This window comes from Zosterops lateralis (assembly GCF_965231275.1).
Source record: "Zosterops lateralis genome assembly, contig: HAP1_HAP1_SCAFFOLD_51, whole genome shotgun sequence".
NCBI classification, from domain to species: Eukaryota; Metazoa; Chordata; class Aves; order Passeriformes; family Zosteropidae; genus Zosterops; species Zosterops lateralis.
Window position 1 is genome coordinate 805398 of NW_028154613.1, and position 27718 is coordinate 833115.

Here is a 27718-nt window from a genome sequence, read left to right on the forward strand (position 1 = left end):
TACTGCGATTACTTGCCTATGCTACAAAGACTTCAGAATATACAGCTGCCATTAGCTTCCCACTATAGTAAGCCAACTGCAGTAAAGAACACTCTGATTCCAGAGTGGCACTCTTAAAATTAAAGACAATTGTTCAGATGATATAAACCAACAGTTCCAGCTTGTATCAATGGAAGATCACATTAAATGCCAAAAAATATTAATGAATTGCTCATTGAAGACATTTTCTCTTTAGAAACACCTCCTAAAAATATTTTTGTAAAAAAAAAGAATACAAAAGCATTTAGGTACACAGTAGACATCTGGCAAAACAAGGATAAATGGCAGGATTAACATTTAGATGTAACTCTATTAAATGACAACTCCTTTACTGTTACAATAATCTAATGAAAGCCCTTTCACTAAATCACTCTTTCACACTGATTCCTTTTCAATGCAATTTAAACTCCTTATGTTAAATGAGCACTATTATATTTGCACTAAAATAAACATAAGTACTGTTTATATGCTTGCCTACCATGCAAATCACCTTCTAAAAATATCACATTTCTATCTGTTGCAGAGTACTTAAACATACACATTTAGATGTTGGTAGGGGCTGCTCTATTTTTAATTGGATGAGTTGGTACCTGAAGTGTACAGATACAAGTAAAATCTTTAACTGCAGGTGTTCATACTTCCTCTCACAGAAATTGTCTTACTACTTGTATAAAGGATAAAACTACAACAAACACATTGTTCCGTCTTCAGTACGTAACACAAAATTATTAAAAGCAGCTGCAAGAAATCCTGAGGCATTAAAGAAAAAACGTGCTATAAGGCTTATTGTCACAACCAGTTGTGACATGACCAGATTTCAACTGGTGTTTCCATCTTTCCTGCTTGTTCTAATAATTGTCTTTGATACAACAAGAATCTTTTACTGTAGAGTGCAACTCACTCTTATCACCTTTTGTACCAGGTATATAAAAAGGAACTTAGAAGACTAGATGATTTTATCAAAGCATCAGTTTTTGGAAGAGATGCTTTCTTTCACGAAACGGACCACTGCAGTTGACCTAATGTAAACCCTTTCCTCTGTGGAGGTTCTTATCCTTTGTGGAGGTTGTGGAGTGTATATCCTTACATATATAATGAAAAGAAGATGCAAATTGAAGAAATGGAAGCTTCAGTTAAGGCATATGTAACTTACTAGGTTTGATCATACAGGTGGTACCTACTGAATTTGTGCAAGTTAAAACCAACTGAAATCAAAGAAGTGGCATAAATATGGTATCAAGTTTAGGTCCATCTGAGGCCTGTTTCAGGACACATCCTTCATCCTTCATATAATTATAGTCAGTGAAGATACAGGAGAATAGCTCTGCAACAGTTGGGTCCATTTTTTAAGATCTTGGAACAGTTTGCCTGGGTTTTGCTGAATACACGTTGTTGAACAGCAGAAATAAGCCAGCCCAGCAATAACCTGAGGAAACTGCTCTGCCTTGTATCACCTTTTAGGTTGACAGAGCTGCTAAAGACTTATTCTCATCCCAATCAATTCAGTTAGTAAGCTTTCAGGCTACTAGATTAGCCTGTCAGGGGTAGGGACAGCACATTCTCTTTTTTCACTTCCAATAGTGATGCCAGAATTTTCTATAAAACATTCAATTGTATAAAATACTCAAATACTTTATAAATTGAAATTGCTTATTAAAGGAAGTATTTTACTTTTATTAAAAAACCTCTAAACCCAGAAACATTGGCAATACAATAAAAATTCAGCTGGAATGAACAGTGACAGACCTCTCACCATTTGATGGCTGCTGGGTGCCCATTGACTTTGATAGCTTCACAGCAGGGAAGAGAACATACTTGCACATTTCAAAGGAACAATATAGCCAGAATAATTCTACATTTTTGTTTACAAGCTTAGCAGGAAGGCCAATGCCTAAGAAAACTTTAGGACTGAGCTACCATTTCCTTGCTAAAACTGGTATCTCAAACGTTAAATTTGGGCAAAACCAAATATCCAGACTGGCTGCTTGTCTGTGCAGATCACTTTCAGTGTCCGTCGTTCTGGCATTCATCACACCCAGCCCACATGTTAAAACCTTTATATCACTTCAAGGGATCCCTGTTCCCATCAGCATCCAGTAAGAAAGACGACAAAACGCAGCTGATCATTCTTGTTCTGGCTAACGACCAAAGGTAGAAACATTTCCACTGTCTCTTTGGGTAAAGTTAACAAGGTGAACTAGAACAGTAACAGCCTCAGCTTATTGCCTTTGAAAGTCAAATTAAAATACAACTCTGTGGCTGTAACATCTGTCTACCTCTGTAGCATGGAAGACATGCTTACATATAAACATTGTACAAACCAATTAACGTATGTAAACAAATAAAGAGTATTTATTTTTAAGGAAATCATTACCATAATAAAGTCAGAGCAGTCAGCTATGTAATTGTCCCTGACAGGTAATGACATTGGACTCTCAGTATCGTGTAATTTTTTTTGTTGTTTTGTTTTGGGGTTTTTTGTTTGTTTTTTTGTTTGTTTGTTTGTTTTTTTGGTTTTTTTGTTTTTTAAATACAGGAAGTAGAAAATTTGATCCTAAACTTACTCCAAGGAACTGGAAACACCAGGCACATATATTCAATTTTCAATTGTATTCATATTGTTAGATAAACTATCAGATATACATTGTTTCCAAAACAACTGGATGTTACATAAATTCAGTATGAACAAACACCAGCTGAGGTTAGCTTATAATTGGGACACTTACTCAGAGGCCAATATGTGAGGCAAGTATCTAGGCTCAAATCAGACAAGGTTAGAACATGGGAAAACAGAACAAACAGGAATTTAAAGAAACGTCATAAATAGGTTTTACACATTACTTCCTTAACAAATGCCTTGACTGACATATTTTTCAAACCTGACTTCCCATCTACCCTTTCAATCTTTTACTAAAATATATTTAAGTGACGTTTTTCTGGAAAAAGCATTTAACAAAGCCTGTAATTTACCAGTAATACTCCAACAAACCTGGAGCAAACAGCACACATGCTGTTTTATTACTAAGCATTAAAAGTCAACGTTCTCAAAACCAGTGCAGCTTATGTAAGGTAAGGCATCTCCACCGTATGGCTCTCAAAAGAAGCAATTCCTTAATGACAGTAACATGTGTCTATAAAGAAAAAAACTTCCTAAAAATAATTTAAATATAGCCAGCGAGAAACAGACTAATGTTCAACAGAGAAGAAAGCCTCTCACATAAATCAATATGTCTCTTTGATCCCTCAGTTGCCTATTAAAAAAATTTAGGCAATTGCGCTTATTACTGGAAAATTTGCAGTCTTGCTCGTTGGTGTCAATCTTAAATATCAGTTTGTGGTTTTTTTATTGTGGGAGAGTTGTTTGTTTGGTTTTTAAAGCAAGGAAATTAGTGACCTAATTAAGTCAGTAATTTGTTCCATACCAGCTATTTACCTTTTTGGTGCTTACATAAAGCACCAAACTGACCACAATATATTCCTTGGTTTCTTCCAACCACACAAACTCAACACAGACTTTACCCTCTGAATCTGCATAGTCTGCAGTATAAATATGACCCATGTAGTCATAAAGGCCAGATGACTTGGTAGACAATCCCATGTGGACTGGAGCACTAAAACACCAGAAGGGCTTTCCAGTTTCATCCAAGAGAGTCAGATCCATCACAAAGCAGTCCTACAAACACAAGCAGAAGAGATTATTTCCCCATGGCCCAGTAAGTAGATCTGTCCCTGATGTTAGAAGAAATATAAAGGGTTCAGAGGGTTTTGTACAAAGGTTAAAACCTCAAAATAAAATTGATAATGGTTCACTGACCTATTGCAAGAAATACTTACTTAGAGGTTTTCTACAGAAATCAAAATTGCAACCCACAGACATGAAACACTGCAGTACAGAAGGTACCACTGCCAAACCAAATCAGACATTATTTCTTGAACATTTTTCAGCCCTTAACATCTGTTTTTCTCAATTATTAGTTACTTTACCATTCAAATGATTATAGTCCCTTCAATATGAGTAAGCAACCTAAGCTTAATGTCAGTTGCTAAACTTGTGTGAATGTAGCAATGTTTGCAAAGATACTCAGGGACCACTCAAGGCAGAGCACGCAAAATTACCCTTCCAAGCCAGCTGTATACAGTACTTTTTGAAAGGCTCACAGCTTCAGTTCCCAAAAAGGTAATAGTAATAATCCTGATGTAATTCCTCCTCTTACAAATTCTTGAAAATATTTCTTTACAAGATTACACAACTAGATAATTTAAAAATGTTAATGCCAATTCTTTTGTCTTTGCAAACTGATAGTTTCCCATATCCCTTAGAAGCACAGGAGTTGTCTGTCATGGTTAGTATCAGCTGTTCCTTATTCTCTTGAGTTCTGAATCACTAAATGAATCAAATTATCTTAATTATGTTGTATCTGTGGTCCAAAAGCAGAAATAAACCAAAACCAACACATTCCATGCCAAAAAAATTCATTTGGAATGCTTTATTTCTCTGTACTACATAGTTGTGTTTCTGTTGCTCTAACATTGCTTTCACTATTACTTTACTTCAATCAAACAACATAAGGGCAGATGGCACAAACATGAGGCAGTATGATACACACAGTTTCCCTAAGCCTTTTAATGCAGACTATGCTGAAAATACAAAATTCAAACCAAACCTGATAATGATGGTATCATAAACTTATATGAGCTACAGAATCACTGGAAACCAGAAAGAATTACAATTTTCTGGTCTGACAACTTGCATATATAAGGCCAATTACAAAATGTAAAGTGGGATGGTGTTGGGTGGTGGGATGGTGAGGTTTCCATGCATTTCCTTCCTGGTTCTAGTCAGGATCAGGTTAATTTTTGCAGCAGCCAGGAGGTAGCATGGCTAACACAGTGACATTGTTCTATACCACCTCATCTCATTTCCAGGAGCAAGGAAAAGGTTTTCTTCTCAGTCAGGCTATTGTGGCATGGTCAGGTTGAGTTCCTCCCTTCACATGCATGTTTGCATGTTAATCACTCGCCTCTCTTGTACCTTCTTATTATTAATTTTGTTGCTGCTACTCTCCATTTTCTTCTCCCATTGCTGTTTCCAGTAAACTGCTCTTATCTCAACCTTGACCTTTACCTTTGTGCCTCCAGTTCTCCCCTCCAGCTCAGCACAGGGCAGAGGAAGGGGAGAGAGCCAGTAGAGAGTGTGATTTGGAGTGGTTACAGTGAGAACATTAAATTGGAGAATACCATTCCTAAGCCATGACAATTTCCAACTATCTGTACTTCAGCAATTAAATTTTTTACTAAAAAACCCAGAAGTGCCAAGAAAGCTTTTGGGTTTTTTGGTTTTCCTTAAGAGTATTAAACAAAATTCAAATAAATTCCAAGTACTGGAATGTCCTACTTCTGTGGCTGATGTTATTCGGCCTCCACACATTTTAAGAATTTTAGACACTTATGGTAAAGACCACAGTGAATTCAACCCATGGCTATATGCTGACAAATTCTATCTGTCACCCCAAAATGAGGCATTTAAAAAAATTGTATTCTTTATTTTGTCGTAGAAACAAACACTCAATATAATTTATGCCGTATGCACATAGGAGGGAGACTAAAACTGAAAAACTAAAGACTACAGCCACAGCTGTTTCCTCTGTCAGATAACTTCCTAAATTCTTATATACTACTCAGGAGTATTTTCATGGAAAAAAAAAATCCTGCCAAGCAGCTGAATCACAGATTAGACTCGGGTTAAAATCACAGAATGATTTGGGTTAGAAGGGACTTACATAAGTCATCTAATTCCAACTCTCCTGCCTCACCATGCTCATCATGGGCGAAAGAATTTTTTTGCCTTTTTTTGTCAATGTCCAATTTAAATCTACCCTCTTTCAGTTTAAAAATATTGTCCCTTGTTTTGTCAACACATGCCTCAGTAAAAAAGTCTCACCTTATCAAACAATATTTCATTCCACATCTATACATGATTGGCAGAAACAGCAGTTTTATTAATTTTGAGGGTCTTTTCAAAAGACGTGCCAAATTTGAAATCAAGTGTTGAACTAAGTGATTTTTCAGTAGTGCTTAAACTACATTCATCAGAATTTTTACAACTTCTGAAACATTCACGCCGATAAAGTACATTTAAAAATATGTGCCTTCACCACTATTGCAAAAGGTACAGAAATAATCTGAAGCTTTGTTTGAAGTAACTCTTTCAGGAATTTTATCCAACAGAATGTGTGAGCATTCCTCTAAAAAAATAAAAAGTTAATCCAGCTGACTGATGTACCTGACTGGAGCTAGGTGCTGACTGTGTGGATGTGGTCTGTAGTTTCTCCCTGTGGCCACTGGCATTTTAACATTCCCCAGCAGTTCCTAACTTTCACTGCATACACACCACAGAACTGCAGAGTATTTCCCCAGAGGTTCAAGGCTTATTGCTCACAAACAAACCCCAACCAACCAACCAACCCAAAACAAACAAAAAACCACAAAACAAAACAAAAAAAACCAACCCACCCTCACATCAAACCCAAAAAAAGCCCTCACAAAAAGTACATCTGCAGTATTTTTTCTTTTTTTTTTTTTTTTTTTTTTTTTTTTTTGTCCAGCATTTACAAGCAAGGCTGGTCAGCCACAGCATCTTTGCTGAGTGGAAAGCACTGGAGTGATAACACACATTACATGAATGAGTCTAGCATGCAATCCACACACTATGAGAGAAAGCAGAAAATGTTTTTCCTCAAAATTCACTTATTTTTTAAAATATTGGAACACAGGTCCTTGTCTAGTAACAGACACCTTCTACATATCAAAAAATTGTTTTAAAATTAGCATATTTAAGATGCACAAACATAATTCTGTTTTGAGATAAGCATTTCCACAAACAAAAAAATATTTCTGACCTTTACATTGCCTTTAAACACATCTGTTTCCCAGCATATGCCAAGTGTCCCAGTAATAGGAAAGTGCTTCCTATTATCCTTCAAGTTTACAACTCTGAGCCTCAGGTATCCATTTTCAATGTCACCTGAAAATATAAACAATATACAACATTACAGCAGTATAAATCAAATTCAGTCCAAGTACGCTGTAAATGTTCTCCTTTTCATGTCTTTTTCATCTCACTCACCAATAAGAAACCCTGCCATACACCAACAGCTAAATATCAAGCACTTCATAGAGGAATTAAGTTGCAGTTCGAAGTTTGATTCTGTGATCCACAGCAGAAATAGCAGCTAAAAACTCTTTTGTATTTTTTAGCATAAAAATAGGAATGGCACCTAAAGAACTTACACAAGGATGCAAGGAGTAAATTTCATATTCAACACTTCCATCTCTAACTGGAAACTCAACCCAATAAAAAGGGTATACAGGTAACAATTTCTCCTTAGAAAGGATATTGCATCATTTAAATTGACATGCATTATGATTTGATTTGAATCAAGTTTTTAAATTATGAATTTAATTTTTTTTAAAGTAGCTTTCCAAAACTCCTGGTTCTTGGGGTTTTTTTGGCAGAACTACTATGATTTGTGATTTTTTTATTACTACGTATATCCATATTTCTTTGGTATCTCTTCTCTCAGAAGAGATTGACTTTTTTTTTTTTTTTTTTCCTTTGCTATCAGAGGAGGAACCAGGGACTCCAACATTCTAATTATAAGTTTGGGAACATTATAATGAACACAATCTGACTACAAAGAAAAGTGAAAATAAAAGCATCACATGACACAAGCAGATTTCTTGGTAGGACATCCCTTAGACAAGTTTCCTTGAACAAGAGATTCTCTCTCAAAAGAGCAAAACAAAAGCACTAGAGACCTCAGTGCAAAAAAGAAAATATCTAGGACTTGCAGGAGACAAATGAGAAGGGCGAGAAGGAATTCCCAGGAATATAATGCCTGTCAGGATCCAGTAGCAGGTCCTGGATGGTAAGGTAACAAGCTAAGGGGCTTGCAGAGGTTTAAGATGGAAGTGACAGAGTGAAAAAGGAAGTGTTTTGCCTGTGATTCTCCTTCGATCAAGCTGAAGTAGCAGCATGAGGCCACAGACAGAAGAAGCAACATCAGAAAGGCTGGCTGTGAGTTAAATGGCTGCATCCAGCAGGCAGTGCCAGCAAAACCTCTGCTTGGTGGCTGCTTGAAGCAGATCGTTAGAGGCAGTGAAGGAGAAAGAAAGCCCACACTTCAACACAGAGGCCAAAAACTTCTCTGAACTGGTGCTGTAGAGCCAAGGCACAAACCAATGCTGGAAAGGCATCACTCACCAGTGGGGAGTCCAGAGAATACTTACTCTGGAGAGGAAGCAGCCCAGCACATGACAGAGAACAGCAGCTGCAGGTTTTTCAATACAGACACTGTCTGGAATAGGAGTGTGAATACAGTAACCAACGTGACCATGCCCAGGAAATATTTTGTAGGAAATACTTTGTATGGTTGAAGGAAAATGCAATCGTCCGGACCATGATACCCACTGTCTTTGCAGTGAAGTGCAAAAGAAATCAGTGAGAAAAATGTAAGCAGAATTCGTTTCCAGGACCCAGCTCAAAGTAGAAAAAGGGCATTAACTTGATACCTGTCCAAATGGTTCAGTTCCAAAACCTCAGTAAATCAAATTCAATGACAAAATGTCATTCAAGGTAAAAATATTTTACTTAGTTTACTAACTAACCACTGAAAGACCACATTTAAAGTTGAGTTTTTGAACAAGATTTGAAAACATCAGTCAACAAGCATTTTTTTCTAAGATGACTATTTGGTTATCCACAATTCCAGTCTGAATGGAAGTGGCCATTTCTCTTACTCATTCAAATCAAATGAAGTTTGAATGGATTAAAAATGGATTGAAAAAAGCATTCTGCTAATAAATTAATGAAGCCCAGGACATCACTGCCACTGCATGACATTAATACACCACTGCTAGATAGATCAGCTGGCTAAGGTGTATTATAGTTACTTCTTAACTTTAGCCAGAATGGAAATAGGCAACAGATCAAGAATCTGAAGGCTAATTATTCATGGGCTGGTTAATCCAGTCTTTATATATGGGTTTTTTTAATATAAAAGCTCCATTGCAGTCTTTATATTCCAGAGGAGGGAAAAGTCTGCCTAGAAACAAGCAAGGAACTGCAGGCTAAGTACTGAAGTCTTCCCTTCCTCACCCCAGTCACATAAGAAAATGAAATTAAAGGACAGAACAAGCTATGTTAAACATATGAAGAGAAACACAGAGAAAGCAAATTGGACAGGGCTTTCTTCAGCCTGATCCAGACTTTGTTTCATTGTCCCCTTATAACATCTCTAGTCCTTGGTTTATGCAAGACACGCATAGCAGCAAAGCAGCAGAGTAAGTTATAGGGAACAAATATTTCCAAGTAAAGGTAATAAAGAACATATATCATGTAGACAAACTTCAGGGGAAAGAAACAAATAGACCAATAGTTCCGGAGTACTTATTTTAGCTAAAAGCCAAGGAAGTTTGTTTTGCTAACCAAGCCTTTGTTGCAAATTGTCATTTGATTGGTATTTTCAGAGGAAAAGCTGTGCTTAACACTAATTCTGGTGCCAACAACCAGCCTTAAGACACTGAAACGGTTATTTAAACTTGCAAATCAATCTTCAAGGTCAAGCAAAACATTTCAAAAGCCTGATATGAAATTTTACAAACAAATCTTAAAAGCTCTCTAAATACACAAAAATCAACTCTCACATTTTGCAAGCACATCACATCAGTTTACATCAACAAGAAATGACATTGAAAAGTCAAAGCTTAAACTACCATGTGGGTACAAAGCTGTGCTTAAAAAGTTGAAAACCTGGGTAAAAATACACTTCAAAAGTATTTATTAAGAAGCTGGATTCATAGCTTCTGGGAGTCTTCTGGGAGAAAAGCCTGTCATACCTTCCTGAAAACAAGGAAAGTTTTCTAAATATTTTCAATTCAGTTACAAAGTATTTAGCATATTCACCCTACACTATCTGCCAGTGAGACCATATTGCCAATTCTGTTTACATGAAAAGGAGAATAAAACAAAATGCTAAACCCCAGCCCAAACAGTGGCAAACCAGCTAATTACTGTAATGTAAGTATTAATAACAGAAAAAAAATCTGAAGCCATATACACTCCATCTACTTGGTTCAATGAAGTGTGACATAACTTTTTTAATTTAATATTAAGAATTCTGCAAAAAGAATTGCAAACAGAGTAGCAAAATGAAGCTCAATACTAATAGACACTAACAAAAAGCAGATAAATATTAATATTGAACAAATAAATCAGTTATTCTGCAAAATACAAATGGGCATTCTCTGGTAACCTAGGAAGGCCTAGAGCTCCCTAACGAAAACCAATAAATAAGTAAAAGAACAGTATAATAGCTGACAACTGATCTGTGCCTCAAGTTGTAGAAATTGCCATGGGCATGTCTATAATTTAAAATAAAACTGGACTCAGTAGAGAATTTTCAAAAATAGCAAGACAAGAACATTGCAGACTTCCATGCTTCAGAGTCCTCCCAGAGGAAGGGACAAAGAATATTATTAGAAGGGAGCCTAAAACCAAAACACAAACCAGCAAACACAACCAGTCTGGACAAACCTGGCCACCACATTCAGCAACACCATGTTCACCAAAATGAGAAAAATGAACAACAACTTAGAATGAAAAATGTGAGAGCAGACAACCATATGCTGCATCACTACACCATTTCAGGAGGAAGTCAAGCATTTTCCACAAGGAATTATTGTGTGAGCACATGGAAGGGACAAGTTGACAAATGAGCTTATTGTCTGCAGAACCATGGCTTCAGCTGCCTGATGTCCTGTGAGACCAGAATCTGGTGGCTGTCACACTGCTGAAGGTCACAAAACCAGTAATTCAGAAAACACTCGTGAGCATAAAACAGATTCTGTAACTTGCAAAGTGAGATGGCATCACAACTGTAGCTCAGGGACATTTCCTAAAATTTGCATAAAGATCAGCTTATCAGCTTAATCTTTTGTGGAAGTAGCTTCTAAGCAGCAAGAAAGTGGTATCAAGAAAGGAAGTATGCCACATAATACTTTTTCTTGTGCAACTGTATTGCTAGGAGCATAACATTTTCATTTTAGAAAACAAAATATGACATTCAGCTAAACCAGAACAACCAACACAATTCCAAAAACTCAATCCTCTTGCCAATTTTGAGACGTTTTGGGGTTTTTTCTGATAATATAAAGAGGATTCTTGTACTACACAACACTTCAGGTAAGATTTCTTGCTACATGCGTAGACTTTCACTGAAGTTTTAGCCGTAGAATTATTCATTTAGTTTAAGCTTGCAACTTTTCTGGAATCTGAAAAATGTATTTCAGGTATATTTCAGGTTCAAGGACTACTACACTCCACACTGCACAAGGCTGCCATCTAAATGACAGCTCTTGGAATCACCAAACACCAACGAGAAAAACCAAACCAAATCACGGGGAAATTCTGTAGCCCGGTAAAAGCGCTCACGTCTGACAACAGTGCCCTCTACTGACCGAAAAACAACATGTTCTGCAATCCGCACTGCTCAGGAGTGTGGATAAAAAAAATTACTGCCGATACAAAAAAAAATTATTTGGGAGCAATAATTAATTTACAGTACTTAATTCTAAATTAAATTCATGACAATGTCTAATTTTAATATTTTAATCTGTCTCTGCTTACAGAAAGACAGCTATGTAGCTGTAGGAATTTATGCTGAAGTTATGTCAAAAGAGAGATCACACATGTATTTTTCAAAACCTCAGTACAATTATGAATTTGGGCTGTATGAGAATAACAGGGATGGTCAATCACGTCTCATGGAAAGAAGTGCTGAAAACAGAATGAAGCAGCAGTTAAAAAAAATGACTGAAATTGTTTACCACACAATGACGAGATGCCAGAACAGGCAACCTCAAGCTCACCAAAAAAAAAACTATAGATCTTAAAGTTCACAGTAACTTCTACAAATTTATCTATATTTTCAATCTGTCTGTGCATCCAAAGTATACTCAAGGCGAATTCTACAGAAATAAGCTTCCAAATTGTACGAGGACAAACTGTCTCTCCTTTATAAAATACAACTGAAAGAAACATCAGCCTGCACCAAGAGCTATGCCACCGCATTATTAATGCAGCAGAGAACTAAAAGAAAAGACCCTGACAATCTGAAGAATTCAGTCCCAGGCCTGACACTATAAAAATGTAACAATGGGCAGACTTCTTACAGAGCAGCCTTAGGATGCCACACAAAGCACCATGCAGATATAAAGAAACCACACAACTAACAGACATCTTACTCTTAAAATTCCATTTCAGTTTCACCCCTTAAAAGAGAGAAACTGGATACAAGAAGGAAAGACAGGGATCATTTCTAAAACAAACATTATTGTTCTGTCAACTTTACGTTTTCTGCAGAAGAGGCACTTGAATGATCCACACAGGTACATGCAGGTTCTGCCATGAAGGTCAAGATGCAGGTTGTACTCATGCAGTCCATACTCTGAGTCAATATCATCCAGTAAAGGTTGATTAGGTGGAGGAGTATATTGACTTGAAAAAAAGAAAAATAATAGAATTTAGCAAGGGGGAACATGACTTAATAGAGATGTAACATACAGCCCTACACTGAGACTGTCATCTTAAGACAGTTTTGAAATCAAACATCTCTAGTTCATCACACTTCTTTTAAACTAATACAGTGTCTAAAACTGCTGATCAGCTGTTCAGCCCAGCCAAAGGGAGAAAATATGGCAGTCAACTTTAAAAGGTACATCTGTTAAACTTCAAAACACGGATTTGTCTTCAACAAAGAAAAAAGCATCAGCTTAACTACAAATCTAAAAGCCCACTAGCTCTAGAGACTTCTCTGAAATAGCAAATATTGAAATTATTTTGCCTGTGCCTAACTAAATAACTACTGCACATAAATGACCTGAAGTGACCACATGCCAGAGGCAACTGAGCAACTTCTACACAGGATCCAATCTGGTACTAAGAGAGAAGGTGTTAAATCTTACATTCTGTGAGAGAAGAGCCACACTGAGTTATAGTGGGCATTTAAGACTACTGGTAGATACAAAAGTATCTGACTAGAAAGCGGAGTGGCAAATAAATTCCCCAAATACTGTTCTAAAGCTAAAAAAAAAAAAATTGTATTTTTAAACAGTTTATAATGTATAAACAGGTATTGCATTATACACTGCAATATACACATATACAAACACTTAATAGGAAACCCTGCTACTCTCTGAATAGGACTAAAAGATAATTGCAAGCACCTCACCAGTTTACCAGAATTTTTCTCCCCTCTTACACAGCCAAAGATTACTTCTCTACTTCCTGAAATGTCTTCCTCTTTTCTATCACTGTTTCAGATAGGAAGAGGAAATAAAAAGACTGCTTATGAAAAGGGAGAAAGTATGGGCAGTGTATTTCTAACTTTCTCAATACAGCCAGTACTAGTACACTTTTTTAACTAAATTATCTCCACAATAGCATAATGATGGCAATATTTTAGTATGAAAATGCTTCTACATTTTTGTATTTACTGTAACTGTTGTTTATATTACACAAGAATAGTTAATTACTGCCTAAACATAAGCATCTTACCAGCAGGCAATTTTAATTGTAAAACTCAAAGCTTTATTCAAAAGGTTATCTTTACTTCCCACAAAGGAAAACCAAACTTACACAGTAGCAGAACCCAAAATGCTTCTCTCAAGAAGTTGATTATAATGAAGATTCACCATAACAAAAGCAATTTCATTTTTCTCCTGAAAAGTTAATTAAAGTATATGTATTTTTATCTGGAAATTCTTTTTTTCACAAGGTCTTTCTGAGCATTAAAATTCATAGATAAATGCTGCCGCTTATTACTCTGCCAGTTACTGTAATACTGTTAGTAATGGCTTGCTTTAATACTTGGACTCCTAAAACCTTTACTGTTTTTTCACAAGAGTACAGAATATACATAAAAGATTACAGAATTTCTGTATTACAGGGAAAGAGAGGGAAACTACCTATGTCTAGGCAAAAATTATGAGAGCTCCAAGAATTGCCCCTAGCTTCTAATAACCACTTTTAAAAAGATACCTAAACAAAATCAAACTGCACTTACTCCCAACTGCTGAAACATCAAGATTATTTTCCCATGTAAAGAACTATTTCCAAAGAGGGCTAACATCAGTGAGGAATACAGAATTATTCAATAGAAACTGTGAATTTCAAAGTAAAAAACATGTCTTCACCAGACTATTTAGTCCTAGGAAAACATTAAAAACATAACCTTCTACAGATGTCTATACAGAGAAAACATCAATGCGAAAACTAGAGACAGAGGTATATATTTACTTCAAGAACACAATACTAGGATATCAAGTTTTTTTTCTCTTTAAATGCATTTTTTTAAATCCTGCATTTCCAAACACAGAAGTCAATAGGAAAATAATTCCCTGCCAGAAGTCTATTACTCTCCTGAAATGTGGGCAACTACTGTTTTCATCTCTCTGGGTTACCAGAAAATGACATCCTCTATTCAGACTTTTGGCTTTTTAACTGCTCCTGTATTTTCAAAGTGCAAAATTACAGCTATAAAAGATTTAACTAGGGAGATCTATCAATCTCATAATTTCTCAGTCTTTCTCTGTCCAAATACCAGAAGGCCCACGTAACCTGCCCTTGGTTTCTGTTATGCAGATATGTGCAAAAAACAAGACGTGTGGCATTTACAATTATTACACCCACTGACACTTAACTACCTCATATTACTCTGCCTACACAGAGAATAAGAACTGCTGTTCAGAAAAGCAAGCAGGGAAAATATACTGGAGTGAGGCACTCGATTCTTAACAATGATGTGAAACTTGGTTATGACTGAACCATTTCCAGGTGCTGAAAGATCTCTCTTTCTGAGCATGGATGGGGCCAATGCATGAGCAAGACCAGAGAGCCAACAATACAGGGGCACCCATCTACAAAACGTCTGAAGATAAGAGAGAAATGGCTGTTCACTTAGCAGAGATTTTCACAGACTGAAACAACCAATAATGGGTTTATGCCAGTCAGGTTTTCAAGTTTTCCAGGAAATGGATTTTCACTCTTACCTTTAAGTAGGAGTGAAAGAAATAGTCCTTCTGCACTTTTAAACATTGCCTCTGGCGATTGTGTACATTTGAGGCAGCATGTTTGCAGCTGGAGATTAGACACAACTTTGAGGAACTGCTCACAGCCTCCCTTAGGAAAGTTCCAAATAACCTAAGTCTACATCAAGAGCATGGCTGAGGGGAGGAAAAAAGGGCTACCACCTCTCAATTCAGACCAAGAGCAGAACACCTGAAACAGGCCTCCATAGCACCCAGAGCTACATAGCCACAGGCAGACACAGAGGTGCCAGTGCATCCCATGCAAAGATGCAGATTCCTTCTGAAGTCGACTTCAGATGTTCGGCACTGCCCTCTAAAGACATTCACGTCTACACTTACCCTACAGAGGCTAACTGCTTAACCTAGACTCTTAATACCAAGAATTTAATACCTCCAAAAGGGCACCATTTACAGCATTCCTGCTGCTGGAGCAGGATACAGCTACCTGGTGATGTAGATTAAAATTAAGTTGCTATGTGGGAACTCATCACTTTGAGTGGCATGGGCAGGTAATGGCACGAATCAGAGGAAGAAGCACTTCTTTTCTCAAACCATTCCATTTAAAATTATTCTAGCATATCAAACTTGGGCATGTGAAGACTGTAAAATAAATAAAATTGAACACAGCATCTAATATGGAATGATAGATAACTGATCTCTTAATTAGAAGTGGATTTTTAAAAAAAGTATATATACTCCTGTGACAGCTCTTCAGGATACAATAAATCTTCCACTTACTGTCCCTACATGTGTTTTGTGGTTACTAGTTTAGACAAGATCTTTCAAAATCCAAAGGGGAAAAAAAAGGAAGATTAAAAAAAAAAAAGCCCTCCTCAAACCCAAACTACAAGCCAATTTTTTTTTTTTTTTCATTCAAATCATAATAAAATACAGAAACAAAATGTTATCTTACCTTCCAAATTCCTACTAAGAGTCCTGGACTCAGACTGAAGAGCTGGACAAGCTCATCAGCACCAACTGCGACACTACTTTCAGTCAGGTTGCCAAGAGGGTATTCAGCAATCAAGGAAAATCGACGAGGTCTTTGAAAAGAACATACAGAATGAAGTAAAAAGGCTGTGTCTCCTTATTCATGTAAAAGTTCAGTTTAATTTCATTTTTAACTGTAAAGTCTGACCAGCAGCACATGATGAAAATGGTTTTGAAAGCATTTGCCATGCAGAATCATAAACCATACATTTGAACAACCACAGTGTACTAGCAGGATCTCAACCCCTAACAAGAAAAGAAATAAAAAACACTATGATCTTCTAAAACATGCTTAAAAAAAGAACTTACGTACTTGCCCAATTTTTCAAGATACAGAATTACTTTATAACTTGTTTTTCATACTCTATTGATACTAGATGAAATCACTGAGAAGCAAAATTCAAAGGAAAGTATCAAACTGTACATATAATAAATTAAAAGTATGTGCTACAGGAAGCGTTCCTTTTTTAGATTTTTTTTCTATATTTTACCTATAATTAAAGCCATTAGCTCCAAAAAAATCTTAAATATAAGTTCATGAACACTCTTATTAACTAATGATGCATTTTTAAAAAGGGCAGTAAGTAAGAGTTTGCATTACCTACTCAGAATGAAGAAGTCTTCCTCAAATCCTTTTCAGACTCAGGCTCTTACTATATTCAAAACAGTTCCTAGACTTCCACATAGTATCACTGTAATACCACCTACAATCAAACACTGAACACTGTCTGGGATGGGGCATCCACAACCTCCCTGGACAACCCATTCCAGTGTCACACCACCCTTACAGTAAAACATTTCTTCTTGATCAACATCAACCTTTTCCATCTTTAAGTCAATCAGGCCTGTCCCTGCACTACTGCCTTATAGTCTAAACAATGACATACTGAAATTGGTGAAACCACTGACTTCATCTCTAGTCACAATTTCTAAAACTTGTAACTCTGTGAAATAAACACATCAACTGCCTGCAAGCTTTTTTATTTTCTACATATGAATCATCATCTCGGTAAAACAACTACATTTCCCACATAATTTGACTGCAAGACTTGTTCAGTTAACTTTATACAAAAGGCTTCTCTTGATTTATTTGTTTTATAAGTATATACTCTGCTCATGGTTGAAGAACCAGATGTTTTGTAGGTGACCAATTCCCTCTTTTCAGAGCTCTATGGCCAGGGGCTTTGTGTAAGAAGCAGGCAGCTGACTCTGTACCTACTATACACACAGGCTCAGATGTGGGCAAAACTCCTTGACAGCAACCAAATACCTCAAATAAACACTTTTCATTTATTTTTTAGAATATAATGACAAAAACCACTGTACACATGTAAATTAAAAAACAAGGGACATGCTGTGGACTGTGTGACTTCATATGCATGTACTGAAGACTGCACACATAGTTAAACATCAAGTTCCCTAAATTCATATACACACCTACCAGACAGAAAATAAATTTTAACAACATAGAATACCTGACTGTAGCCACATAAATACTGATTAACTCTTCCAAGCTAAATTTCTCACAATAAAGTCTTCTAGATTTACATTTTTCTTTCATGCTCTAGGGCTTAGATTCAGCTTTCCAAGTCAGGACCTATCAGCCTGCATATCACATGCCAATTAACCTATGAATTAATGCCATAGCTTGCTGGATTATACTATTTCTACTATTCCTCTCTAAAAAGCTCTACCAAAGAGAAGAACATAGAAAGAACTACTGCGGGGAGGCTTTCAAATGAAGGGTTAACTTACTGAATCAAACAAATGTCAGATAGGTCCTACAGACATATTATCAATCAGTTACACCCAAAAAATCCTCAAAAATCCTATATTAAAACTCACCCATTCTTGCTGGGAGGTCTGTTTTGGTCAGGAAGCAATAGTGTAACTCCAAACAGTTTTAGGGTTGACAGGATGTCCAAGCATGGCCAGTCTGTACCATACCAAAGTATGGTAACAGATGTGTCCTTAAATGATAGTTTTGGATTCTCTACTACATGTTCTTTTCCATTTTTGTCCTTTAGAACAATTATCCAACTCAAGCCAGAGACTCTGTTATTTAGGAATTGAGAGGGGAGAGGAGTGTTTAAAAACAAATTCTCAAAGTGATAAAATTTAAACTATGCTTTCAACAGAATTTTTACATTTCTACTAACTGCGACTCAGTTTCAGTCATTTATAGATTATCATTGTATCATTCCATTATGATATACATTTTATAGCTCTAATTCTATACTACTCCAAGCCATTAATGTTTTGTACATTGTTCTGAAGTAAATCTTTGTGACAAGGCATTGCTTACTTCATAGCTTCTTTGTTTTTACATGGAAGACCTGTGTAAGGATCTAGAAATTTAACGAGTCGCATTACTCTAGTCTTGAAGGCACACGTTTGTTCGAAGATGTATTCTTTCTTCCAGTACCCAGGCTTTTTATCATGTAGAGCAGCACGGCCCAAAGAAACAGCTTCTGTTTGTTTAGACTTCATTTTCCATTTTGGTTGCAAATAATTGGAATAAAGTTTCAGCCAAATTCCACTGAAAATAAAAATAGAATAAAGAGGAGTAAATTTCAAGAATAGTCACTTCATTTTTACATGCACATCTCAGCTACCACTGAGCACAGTGTTAGCAAAAAACCAGTCTTGTCTGTCTTCTCAAAAATATGGGATCCAGGATGAAGCTCTGTGACAGCACAGTCAGTCAGCAAGTAAGTGAAAACTGATAAAGGTTAAGCAGAAATTTTTGAAAATTCCACCCTAAAACAATGATGTGTCCTCCTCATAGAAAATCAGCTAGTGGAAAAAGTGGTTTAATATCTCCTATTCAACAAAGACCATCTGTAGACTTCAAGTTTCTCAGTTCAGCTGAGGAGGACAATTAGAATCACCTTTGTTTGGTGGTACTAATGTAATTTCAATCCTTTCTGCACTCTCTTTGGAAAAGCCCAGAGAAGACATGACTTTCTGAAGTCAAAGAAATATGTGACTGTAACGATGGGTTCATCTCTTTCATGCCAGGAAAACTATTAGTTCACATTTCAGCCCCTCACACCCCAGTATCTCTAGCACACCCCAGTATCTCTAGGACAATTCACAGAGTTGAGTCCAGGAACCTACAAAAATTCAATCAATAATCTGTGAATATAGGTTGCCAATAAGTTTTCTAATTTTGAAATGCTAGACACACAGTGTACATAACTGCACTGAAGAAAATTACTAGTGAGGGCAACAAATAGTTGAGACATTTTCTACCATTTATCAGCAAGGCTACCAGTTCTCACTTATCCTCAGGCAAACTTACACTAGCATGTATGGTATGGCATCTTCCCTTCTCCTTAAAGTATTCAAGGACTAGATCCATCCCACACTGCCTCCTACCCATCAAAAGCATTCTCAATTCATTAGCTACTGAGAATAACTCCCCACATATTGAGAGCCAGCTCTGGTTATTGATGCAAGCAGACCCAGGAATTTCGCAAAAACCTTCCAGCCTGCTGCTCTGCAGATATAGACAGAATTCCCCACTGCCATTTTTTAAGACAAAAGTGTCTAAAACACACAGACCAATAAGTTACCATAACTGGTAAAGGTGGGTTCACAGTCAACATGAGTTTTCAACCTTCCATTCACCAAAAGCAGAGTGGGAAGGGTAACATAAAGAACAATCCCCATAACTGAAACAAAGTTTTAAAATCCTTCTACTTTAAGACCATAAAGGGTAGCCAAGTTACCAGACAGTATAAAAACATTTCTGATGGAGGGGGAAAGTTCTTTTTTTAACTCCAAAGCAGTTTAGAACTGTCCAGTCATGAAAAAAGGAGAGATGTCCTTAACATAACATCACATGGGGAATTTGAGCTGTGTATCATCCAATTGGTCTTCACCAGCCTAAAACACCCAGTAAAATAACCTCCTATAAAACTTTCCTGATAACTAGAAACTCCTTCCCAAAAAAAGATATCCTTTGATGGAGAGAGATACTCTGCACCTTACTGTATGATGCTGAAAAGACAGGGCTTAGTACTAGGCATTTCCTGCATTTTGAAGTTGCAGGCTCAGGCAATTTAGTTGACTGAAGATAGACTAAGGACAAATACCTACCATGTTCATCCTCACTCTCAGAAACATATTGCATCTTCCTTTCCCAAAACAGTGTTGGGCAAGCAAAGAAATTAGTTCAAGAAACTCAAAAATTCAGCTAGGGCAGGGAGACAGAGAAGAAGATGAAGGAGGACTTGGAATCACAAGTGTTTAGGAAGGTATCACTTCCCCTTCATCCTCAACTTCTGAAGAAGTCAGGGCAGATAAATCAAAAAGGCATCCAACAGGGAAGCACAAGTTTGCCTCTTTCACAGCAGAATACATGCCCTGCCCTTCTTGCCTCAAATTGTTAATACTCATCTCAAGGTCTCTTACTGAACATGACTACAACAAACCAAACAAATCTTCTACTGCTAACTCAGATGCCAGAATCAGACACATCATCATCAGTCATCACTTGACCACAGTGGCAAAGACTTTGCCCTGTGCTCTCACTTCCTCTCACACAAGCACGTTCTGCTGGTGATCAGAATCCTCAGGCCTTCACAGGCAGACCATACCCATGAACTTCCCACACTGCATGGTAGGAAGGCTGGAATATCCCATGCTGTGACAAGGAGGGTACAGAAAGGGAGGGTCATAAACATTTCCTTGTCCTCAATAGTTACACTGGAGAGACATCAGTGCCAAGAACTGTTCAAGTGAACAGCCCAAAGACAAATCACTGCATTAGGCAGCACAGACATAGCACAATGAAAGACTGATGGTCCTGTTGCAACAAGGACAGCTCCCTGTACATCCAGGACACCAGAAATATCCTAAAAACCACAGTCAGATTTGTCACAGAAATATGCAGTGACTCCCATTAAAACTTCTGTTCATTCACTGCAAGATTCAGGGTCTTGAGAAGGTCCAGGAAAATCCATCAGGAAGAAATTACCTGGTCCCCCCTGAACCAGTCAGGCTCCTAGATAAGAGAAACTAACTCTTTCCAAAGTCTCATTTGTGCACGCACACTAATCTCTATTGAGATTAGAAAATGGAAACAGACATTGTCGAGATGGAGACAGATGAATCATCTTCCCCTGGACAGCCACAGTGATTTTATCCTGCTTCACCATCCTGAAGTGGAAAACACATACCAAGATTGGTAATTTGTGTCAACTATGCAATTTTTATCTACCCTCAAAACCTAAATCTGGATTACAGATCTTCCCTTTAAACTCATCAGTTCTAAAGGTATTAATGCCAAGGTAAACTAACTAATTCACCACACAATTTTTAGTAAATAAGGGAGAAATAGATTCATACCTGGTACAGCAACTTCCTATAGAGGAAGACATTTTCTCATTCAAACAACACTAATGCAGTAGAATCCTACAAAGAAAAGGATGCCCAGATCCTAGTTATCACACACCAACCCAAGTCTCTCCTCTTCACCCTTTCACAAAATTATCATGATATTGGTTGGAGCAATTTATGAACTCTGTATAAGCAATCCTTATTAAAAAACGTGTCGGTATTTATCTTTGTCTCTTTTGTTCTCATTTAGACGTCACCAAAGATTCACAAACAGAGCAACAGATAAAAACCACTAGTGGATCATTTGATTGAATCAATTCCTCTTCAAAAATCTAATGAAAGAATAAAGTATGCAGGACTTCAAAATTGTCAAAGCTACAATTCCATAAAGCTACTGGCAACACACCATTAAGGATCACCTGAACCGAAAAGTTTCTGCAGGTCCATGTGAATACAAATAAATATATAGAAATTTTAAAATTAAAAAAGTGCTAACACCAACATTTCAAAGCACTGGATTTAGTTTTTGCCTCATAACCCCCAATAAACAACAGGCCCTGCACAGCTAGAATTGCATGCAACATGTACTGTACGCTGTGCAGGGCAATTTCAGCAGAGTAACTGCCCAGAGGTGCTCTGGCATCAGAGAAACTGAACTGGAAAGACTCATAATTCAGGTAAACACAACTAGGGCACAAACTGAGACCTTCTCTCTTCCTTACTTGTCATTGGCCAACTCATAGAAGCGTCTATTCACACAACCAAGAGACAGTAGGGACACAGCATCTAAATAGGAAAATATCTTCAGCAGCATTTCTGATGGCATGCTAGAAAAGAAGAGAAAGAGGAATTCTGTTAGACTTGCCTGCAAACTCCAGAAATTACAATGGCAGAGAATTTTAATTTCAAACCAGACAAAAACAGAAGAGGTGGAAAGCAGCAGGTTGTAAACAGATGAAACAAAAAATCACCTAAAGAGTTAAATTGTGGAGTTTGGGCTGTAACTTCACTCTTTGGTATGTGGCATTTGCCTAAAATAATTAATCACAACTTATTCCAGTGGCACAGCACGATTACACAAAAAGTTGTAAGTTTGAGGTTTTATTAGACTTTGTTAACTTTAACTATGTTTGATATGAAACTATCTCATTTAGCTTCAGTTCCTTACTGCTTGTACCATGATTTTAACGTTTATTCCACAATCACCAGCATTTGCAAAACTGCAGATACATTCACTCTCCCTTTTGACTGCCGCGTCTGGCCTGAGAACGCACCAGGACAGAAATGTCCTAGTCTAACAGCAAGATCATGCTCTACCTCATCATCATCTCCAAACTGTACGTGCTCAGGGGTCTTGTGCAGTTTTCATTTATGTCAGCAGAAAGATGTGAACTTCAAAGTAAGAGCCAAGTGATATCCTGAAAATGCCAATGTCTCTGCATCTGGAAGGCTGCCTGAAATGCAGGAGCCAGTCTAGGCATGACAAGCAGAACATACCCTGGGATTGAGCCAAAGTGATTTTTGCATTAGCAGACATGAACCTCATACAATTTGAGCAGTAGCTCATAGCTGCAGAGTTTAAAATACACGCATTTTATACTCTTAATTTTTTTGAGCATTGAGTATGGCCACATCAAAATCACTGCTGAAAATAAAAGGTGCTGTGAAAGTCAACACCCCATCTGTGCCTCTTGTCCTTTTACTAAGGGGTTATTTGCAACACTTGTTGATTTATGACACTGTTTCAGAAGCAGAGAGCTTTAAAGGGTAGCACAACAATGCCAATACCTCAATGTTTGTATTAAACTCACAATCTTAGTTACATTGACATAGAAATAACATGCAAAAACTTGCACTGTTATTATGTGAAATAACTCATAAACTCTAAGTCCAAAGCAATTAGTGCACTCATTCCAGAGACAATTTAGAAGTGATACCTTAAAAAGCTGCAAATTAGCTAAAATAATATACTTGATCCAGAATTTTCAACAGCAGTTTTTACAGCTGTATTCTTTCTCCTTTGAAGGAAGCTGATTTTTTTTTCTTTTTTCTCTCACTATCACACCAGTCAGACAGCATAGAGGTGCTGAACTGGCCATCCAATGCAAAACAGAGAAATCACTACACAGTAGTGATCAAATGTATAAAACTAATTGCTTTTTCAGGTAACATAGTCTTAGAATATTTTTTGTAAAAATGTAACTAATTTTCAAAAAGAAAACAACTCATAATTATATTGAAACTACTCTTTCACTGCCAAGCAGGAAGAGAAACATTTACCTTGCAGTAAATATGCAGCAGCCAGTAATTCCTCCCTCCTTTTATCCCAATCCACCATTCTCAGCCTCTCCATACACTAAGATACACTTGATGACAACCAATAACCAAGAGAAACACATGAAGTTTAATTCCAATCTGGCTTTTATTGAAGTAATAAAATAACAATTTTTATTCTCAAGGAACAACACTGCCCATGACTTCCAAAGAAGTTGCTGAAGGCTTCACATGGCTTGGAAAACCTACATAATCCTTATGAACCTAGCAAATAACACAAAGGAGAACCATGCCAGAAAACATTAGAAGGTGAACACAGGATCCCAAAGCAGGCCAGGAAAGAAAATCTTTTCAACTCAGAATATTTGACATAGAAATCTCCAAGATATGAATACAATTACTGCAAGCAGTCAAAAGGCAGTTTACAGGGTGACTTACTCACAGACATACTCACCTCTCAAAGCTCATGTTTCGTTTCAGTTTTCTGGGAGGTGTCAAATACAGACTTTCAATGCCAGCATTTACACTTTCAGAACATTCCCCAGGCCTGGCAGCAAAGGTCCTTAACCTACTTGTAAGAAGGAAAAGCTGTTAACACATATTCACAAAATGAAGAAATACGCATATTGCGCACACCTAGACACAACACTTCAACCAAGGCAGGATGCAGGGAATACACCACGTGGCAATCATTATGATTTGAACAATTACACCCAAGTTAAAATACCTGGCATCAGGAAGATTCAGATTTAAACTCACAGCTGTCAACCCTGTGATTGATCTCTCACAGCAGGCAAAGGCAATAATAGTGTTGCTGCTCCCCCAAATCAGTTTGAATCTGGTAGAGGTTTATTACCCTTAGACAGCTGCACCCCTGTGGCCACTACAGCCAAGCTCCACTGAGGCCCCTGCAGCAAGTCAAACTCACTGATTATTCTTCTGTTTCACAACATTACTCCAGAGACATTTTTGAGCCACTCAACTTTGCTAAGCGATTAAAAGATACCAGATAAAAACAATACGTTGAAACTTCCTCAGAAACTGCTGAGGTTCAAAAAGAATTTGTATCCTTTCAAGCATAAACAAAAAGAAAGGAGATTTAACCCATGAAACAGAGAGCAGCTAACAAGGTCTAAGGGATGTCTAGGTGTTAGACAGACAAATTACTTGTCGGTAGAATTGCTTTAGTAAGGTTTATGGTTTGACACGCTTCAAAGATTTCAGATGTAGTGAGAGGTTAACAAAGCTTGGGAAGAAGGATGACCACTGAGAGTGGACACAAAGAATGCAGAATTTACAGGCCAGAGGGATACCTGGAACAACTCCCAAGATAAGGAAGAAACTATTAAAGCCAACTCAGCAATTGTGCTGAAATCAGCTACAGCTTCCAGAAATGTGAGACTGCCACCACTGACTCAAAAAAGAGAAAGACTGAGCATGCAAACTAATCAGCATGAGAAGCAAGAGAATTGTTAACCAACAGAAGATAGAAAATTAATTAATAAGAGAATTATGTAGCTTGTAGCCAAGGAACTAATTCCTTCCTTTGCTAAATGCCACCCAGCACTGTGCAGAACTGTAAATACATCAAATAACTCCATGTCTGGATTGGTCTCTTGCACACCATGGTGAAAGAACCTGCTCTGGCAACATTTCCACATCACAGTTGGGATAGAAAAGGAAGAAACTTTGCATATTTCTAACACAAATTCTTACAATCCAACTGCTCACAGATTTTTCCAAGTTTTCTGATAGAAAGGTCTTTGTCAGCTGTAATTGCAAACAAATCCTATCATTAATCCACAGAGAAAGATGGGGACAGAGTTTCAATCTTAAACCAAATCCTTACACTTCATACCCTCGGATGCCACTGAACAAGCAGAGCTCCCCATTCACTGCATTACTGACGCTTTAAATTGCCAGCAGATTTCCAACACCTGGTCAAACCAGCTCGGGGTTTCTAGGCAACCAATCCATATGGGGGGGAAATAGCTAATTTTGAAGTATATGGTTATCATATACATTTAATAAGTTCTTGATTTAAGATTGATTTATGCTTAAAGAAAAAAAAAATCAAAATAAATTAACAGCGCTGGCCTACATTGTCAACTGTGCTATGTAAAACAAAACAAAAATATCCAAGACACTTTACTAAGAATTGTTACAAGCTTAACAAAAAGACATGCACATTTGAGCTTGGGTGCTAACCAACTACATTAACAACTACAAAAAAGTAGTCTTGTAATAAATACAATCTGGAGATCAAACAAAGGGTTTTACTAATGTATCATTATCAAAAACACTTAGATGATGAGGCCCTAAACACTTAGATGATGAAGCAGTAACAAACTGCTGTTAAAGGGATTTAGAGACACAAGTTGTGTTCAACAGCAGCAGAGCCATCACTTCTGTATGTTCCAGGGCAGCACATCCCAGGCTATTCTGCCCTAAATCCATGCTGAAAGCAGAGAGTTTGGGCATACTCTCTAGGGATGCAATTTCACAAACTCCAGGCACAGAAATAATTCAGATACGAAGCTGGATTCTGGATTTTAAAATAAGCTACCTTGGACAAGCATAAACTGCACAGACTGTCCTTCTTGCTCATTTTAACCACTAACCTCTCCCTTCTTCACTCCAGGGAGAAATATCTGAGGGAAGAAACACTTTGCCCATGGGTGCCTTGAAAACTTTAATGTAATAGCTATTGTTTTTGTAAGCTTCAATTTTAAAAAAAATCTGCTGAACTTTTGTATTCGCCAAAACAAAAATATTCTCAAGGTGTGAAGAAACAAACAGCAACCGAATCCATAAATTACTTTTCAAGTACTGCGTGTGCTAAGATTTTAAATTAGCATTAACAAAATGCTTTTAGGTTGCATTGACACAGTTTGGGCAGATTAGCCTAAGATGAAAGTCAATGACAGCTGTTACACCCCCTCTTTAGAGACTTCTAGAACTGAGATGATCTTACTCAAGAGGCACAACTTCAATTGCTTTTTCATTAGCTTTCAACCTGTGGGGCTCACTTTTCCAGTATTTTCATTTTCATACCCTATAATACTTGCAATGTGCCTTGGTTTTTTGATGGTCAGCAAACAATTGTCTTCTGAGAAACATTTCAAATGATGTACACAAAGTTTTAAGTAGTGAAAAAACGTGTCTCCTCCACCTCTGTAAGCGTATGCAGGGAAAAAGAAAAATTACAATGATGTTTTGGATGGGTTGGTTGTGGGTTTTTTTTTTTCCTTCAGCTGTCTATTTCAATTTAATTTTTAAAGGGTGGATATTACCCCAATCCATTAGCAGGTTGAAAAAAGGCAAAAAAACCCACCCAAAAAACAGCAGGGGGAATGAAACTGCTATGAAACCTAAGGCTGTAGAAATGGGTTAGCAGAAAAATCTGTTTTCTCAACTTTGCCTCTAAGACTGATGCTTTAAAATTTTGAAAGCCTACCCTGTACTGTAAGAATTATGGTAATCACACCTTCCACAGCGAAACCCTCCTATTTATCACAAAACCCAAACTACCCTGGACGTATAAAGCAGCCACTAAACTAACTTTGTGGGTACCCATTACAGCATCTCCTCCAAGTTGAAGGACACAGAAGTTTAGGCTCCCCAGGCAGGAAAAAAAGTGTTAACCCCAGGCCTCTGTGCACCTGGCAACACCAGCGTTCTCCACTGCAAGGCGTCCACTGGGCCAGGAGAGGAGAGTACCATGCCCACAGCCCTCGCCACGAAGACTCGAGAGCTGGAAACCAGAGCCGTGCAACACGTGAAATAAGTTTTTCAGAGGAGCAATGGGAGCTGAGGGAAAACAATTAAACCCCCCTCCCCGTTAAAGGTGAAGAAGGCCGAGCGGGCGGCCCCGGGCCGGCAGAGCCCACGGTTACCTGCCCCGGCCCGTCGCCATGGCCGC

At 37.5% G+C, this 27718-nt stretch overlaps 1 protein-coding gene across 1 annotated transcript; it reads right to left on the reverse strand.

The window, feature by feature from the left end:
* Positions 1-3442: 3442 nt before the first annotated feature.
* Positions 3443-27712, reverse strand: LOC310923400 (F-box only protein 15-like; the record flags this gene model as incomplete). Its single annotated transcript, XM_083885420.1, has 10 exons — positions 3443-3712; positions 6939-7063; positions 12450-12595; positions 13736-13818; positions 16100-16229; positions 18022-18231; positions 18482-18715; positions 22245-22349; positions 24251-24364; positions 27693-27712. 10 exons carry the CDS (start codon positions 27710-27712, stop codon positions 3443-3445), a joined length of 1437 nt encoding a protein of 478 aa, XP_083741546.1.
* Positions 27713-27718: the final 6 nt, after the last annotated feature.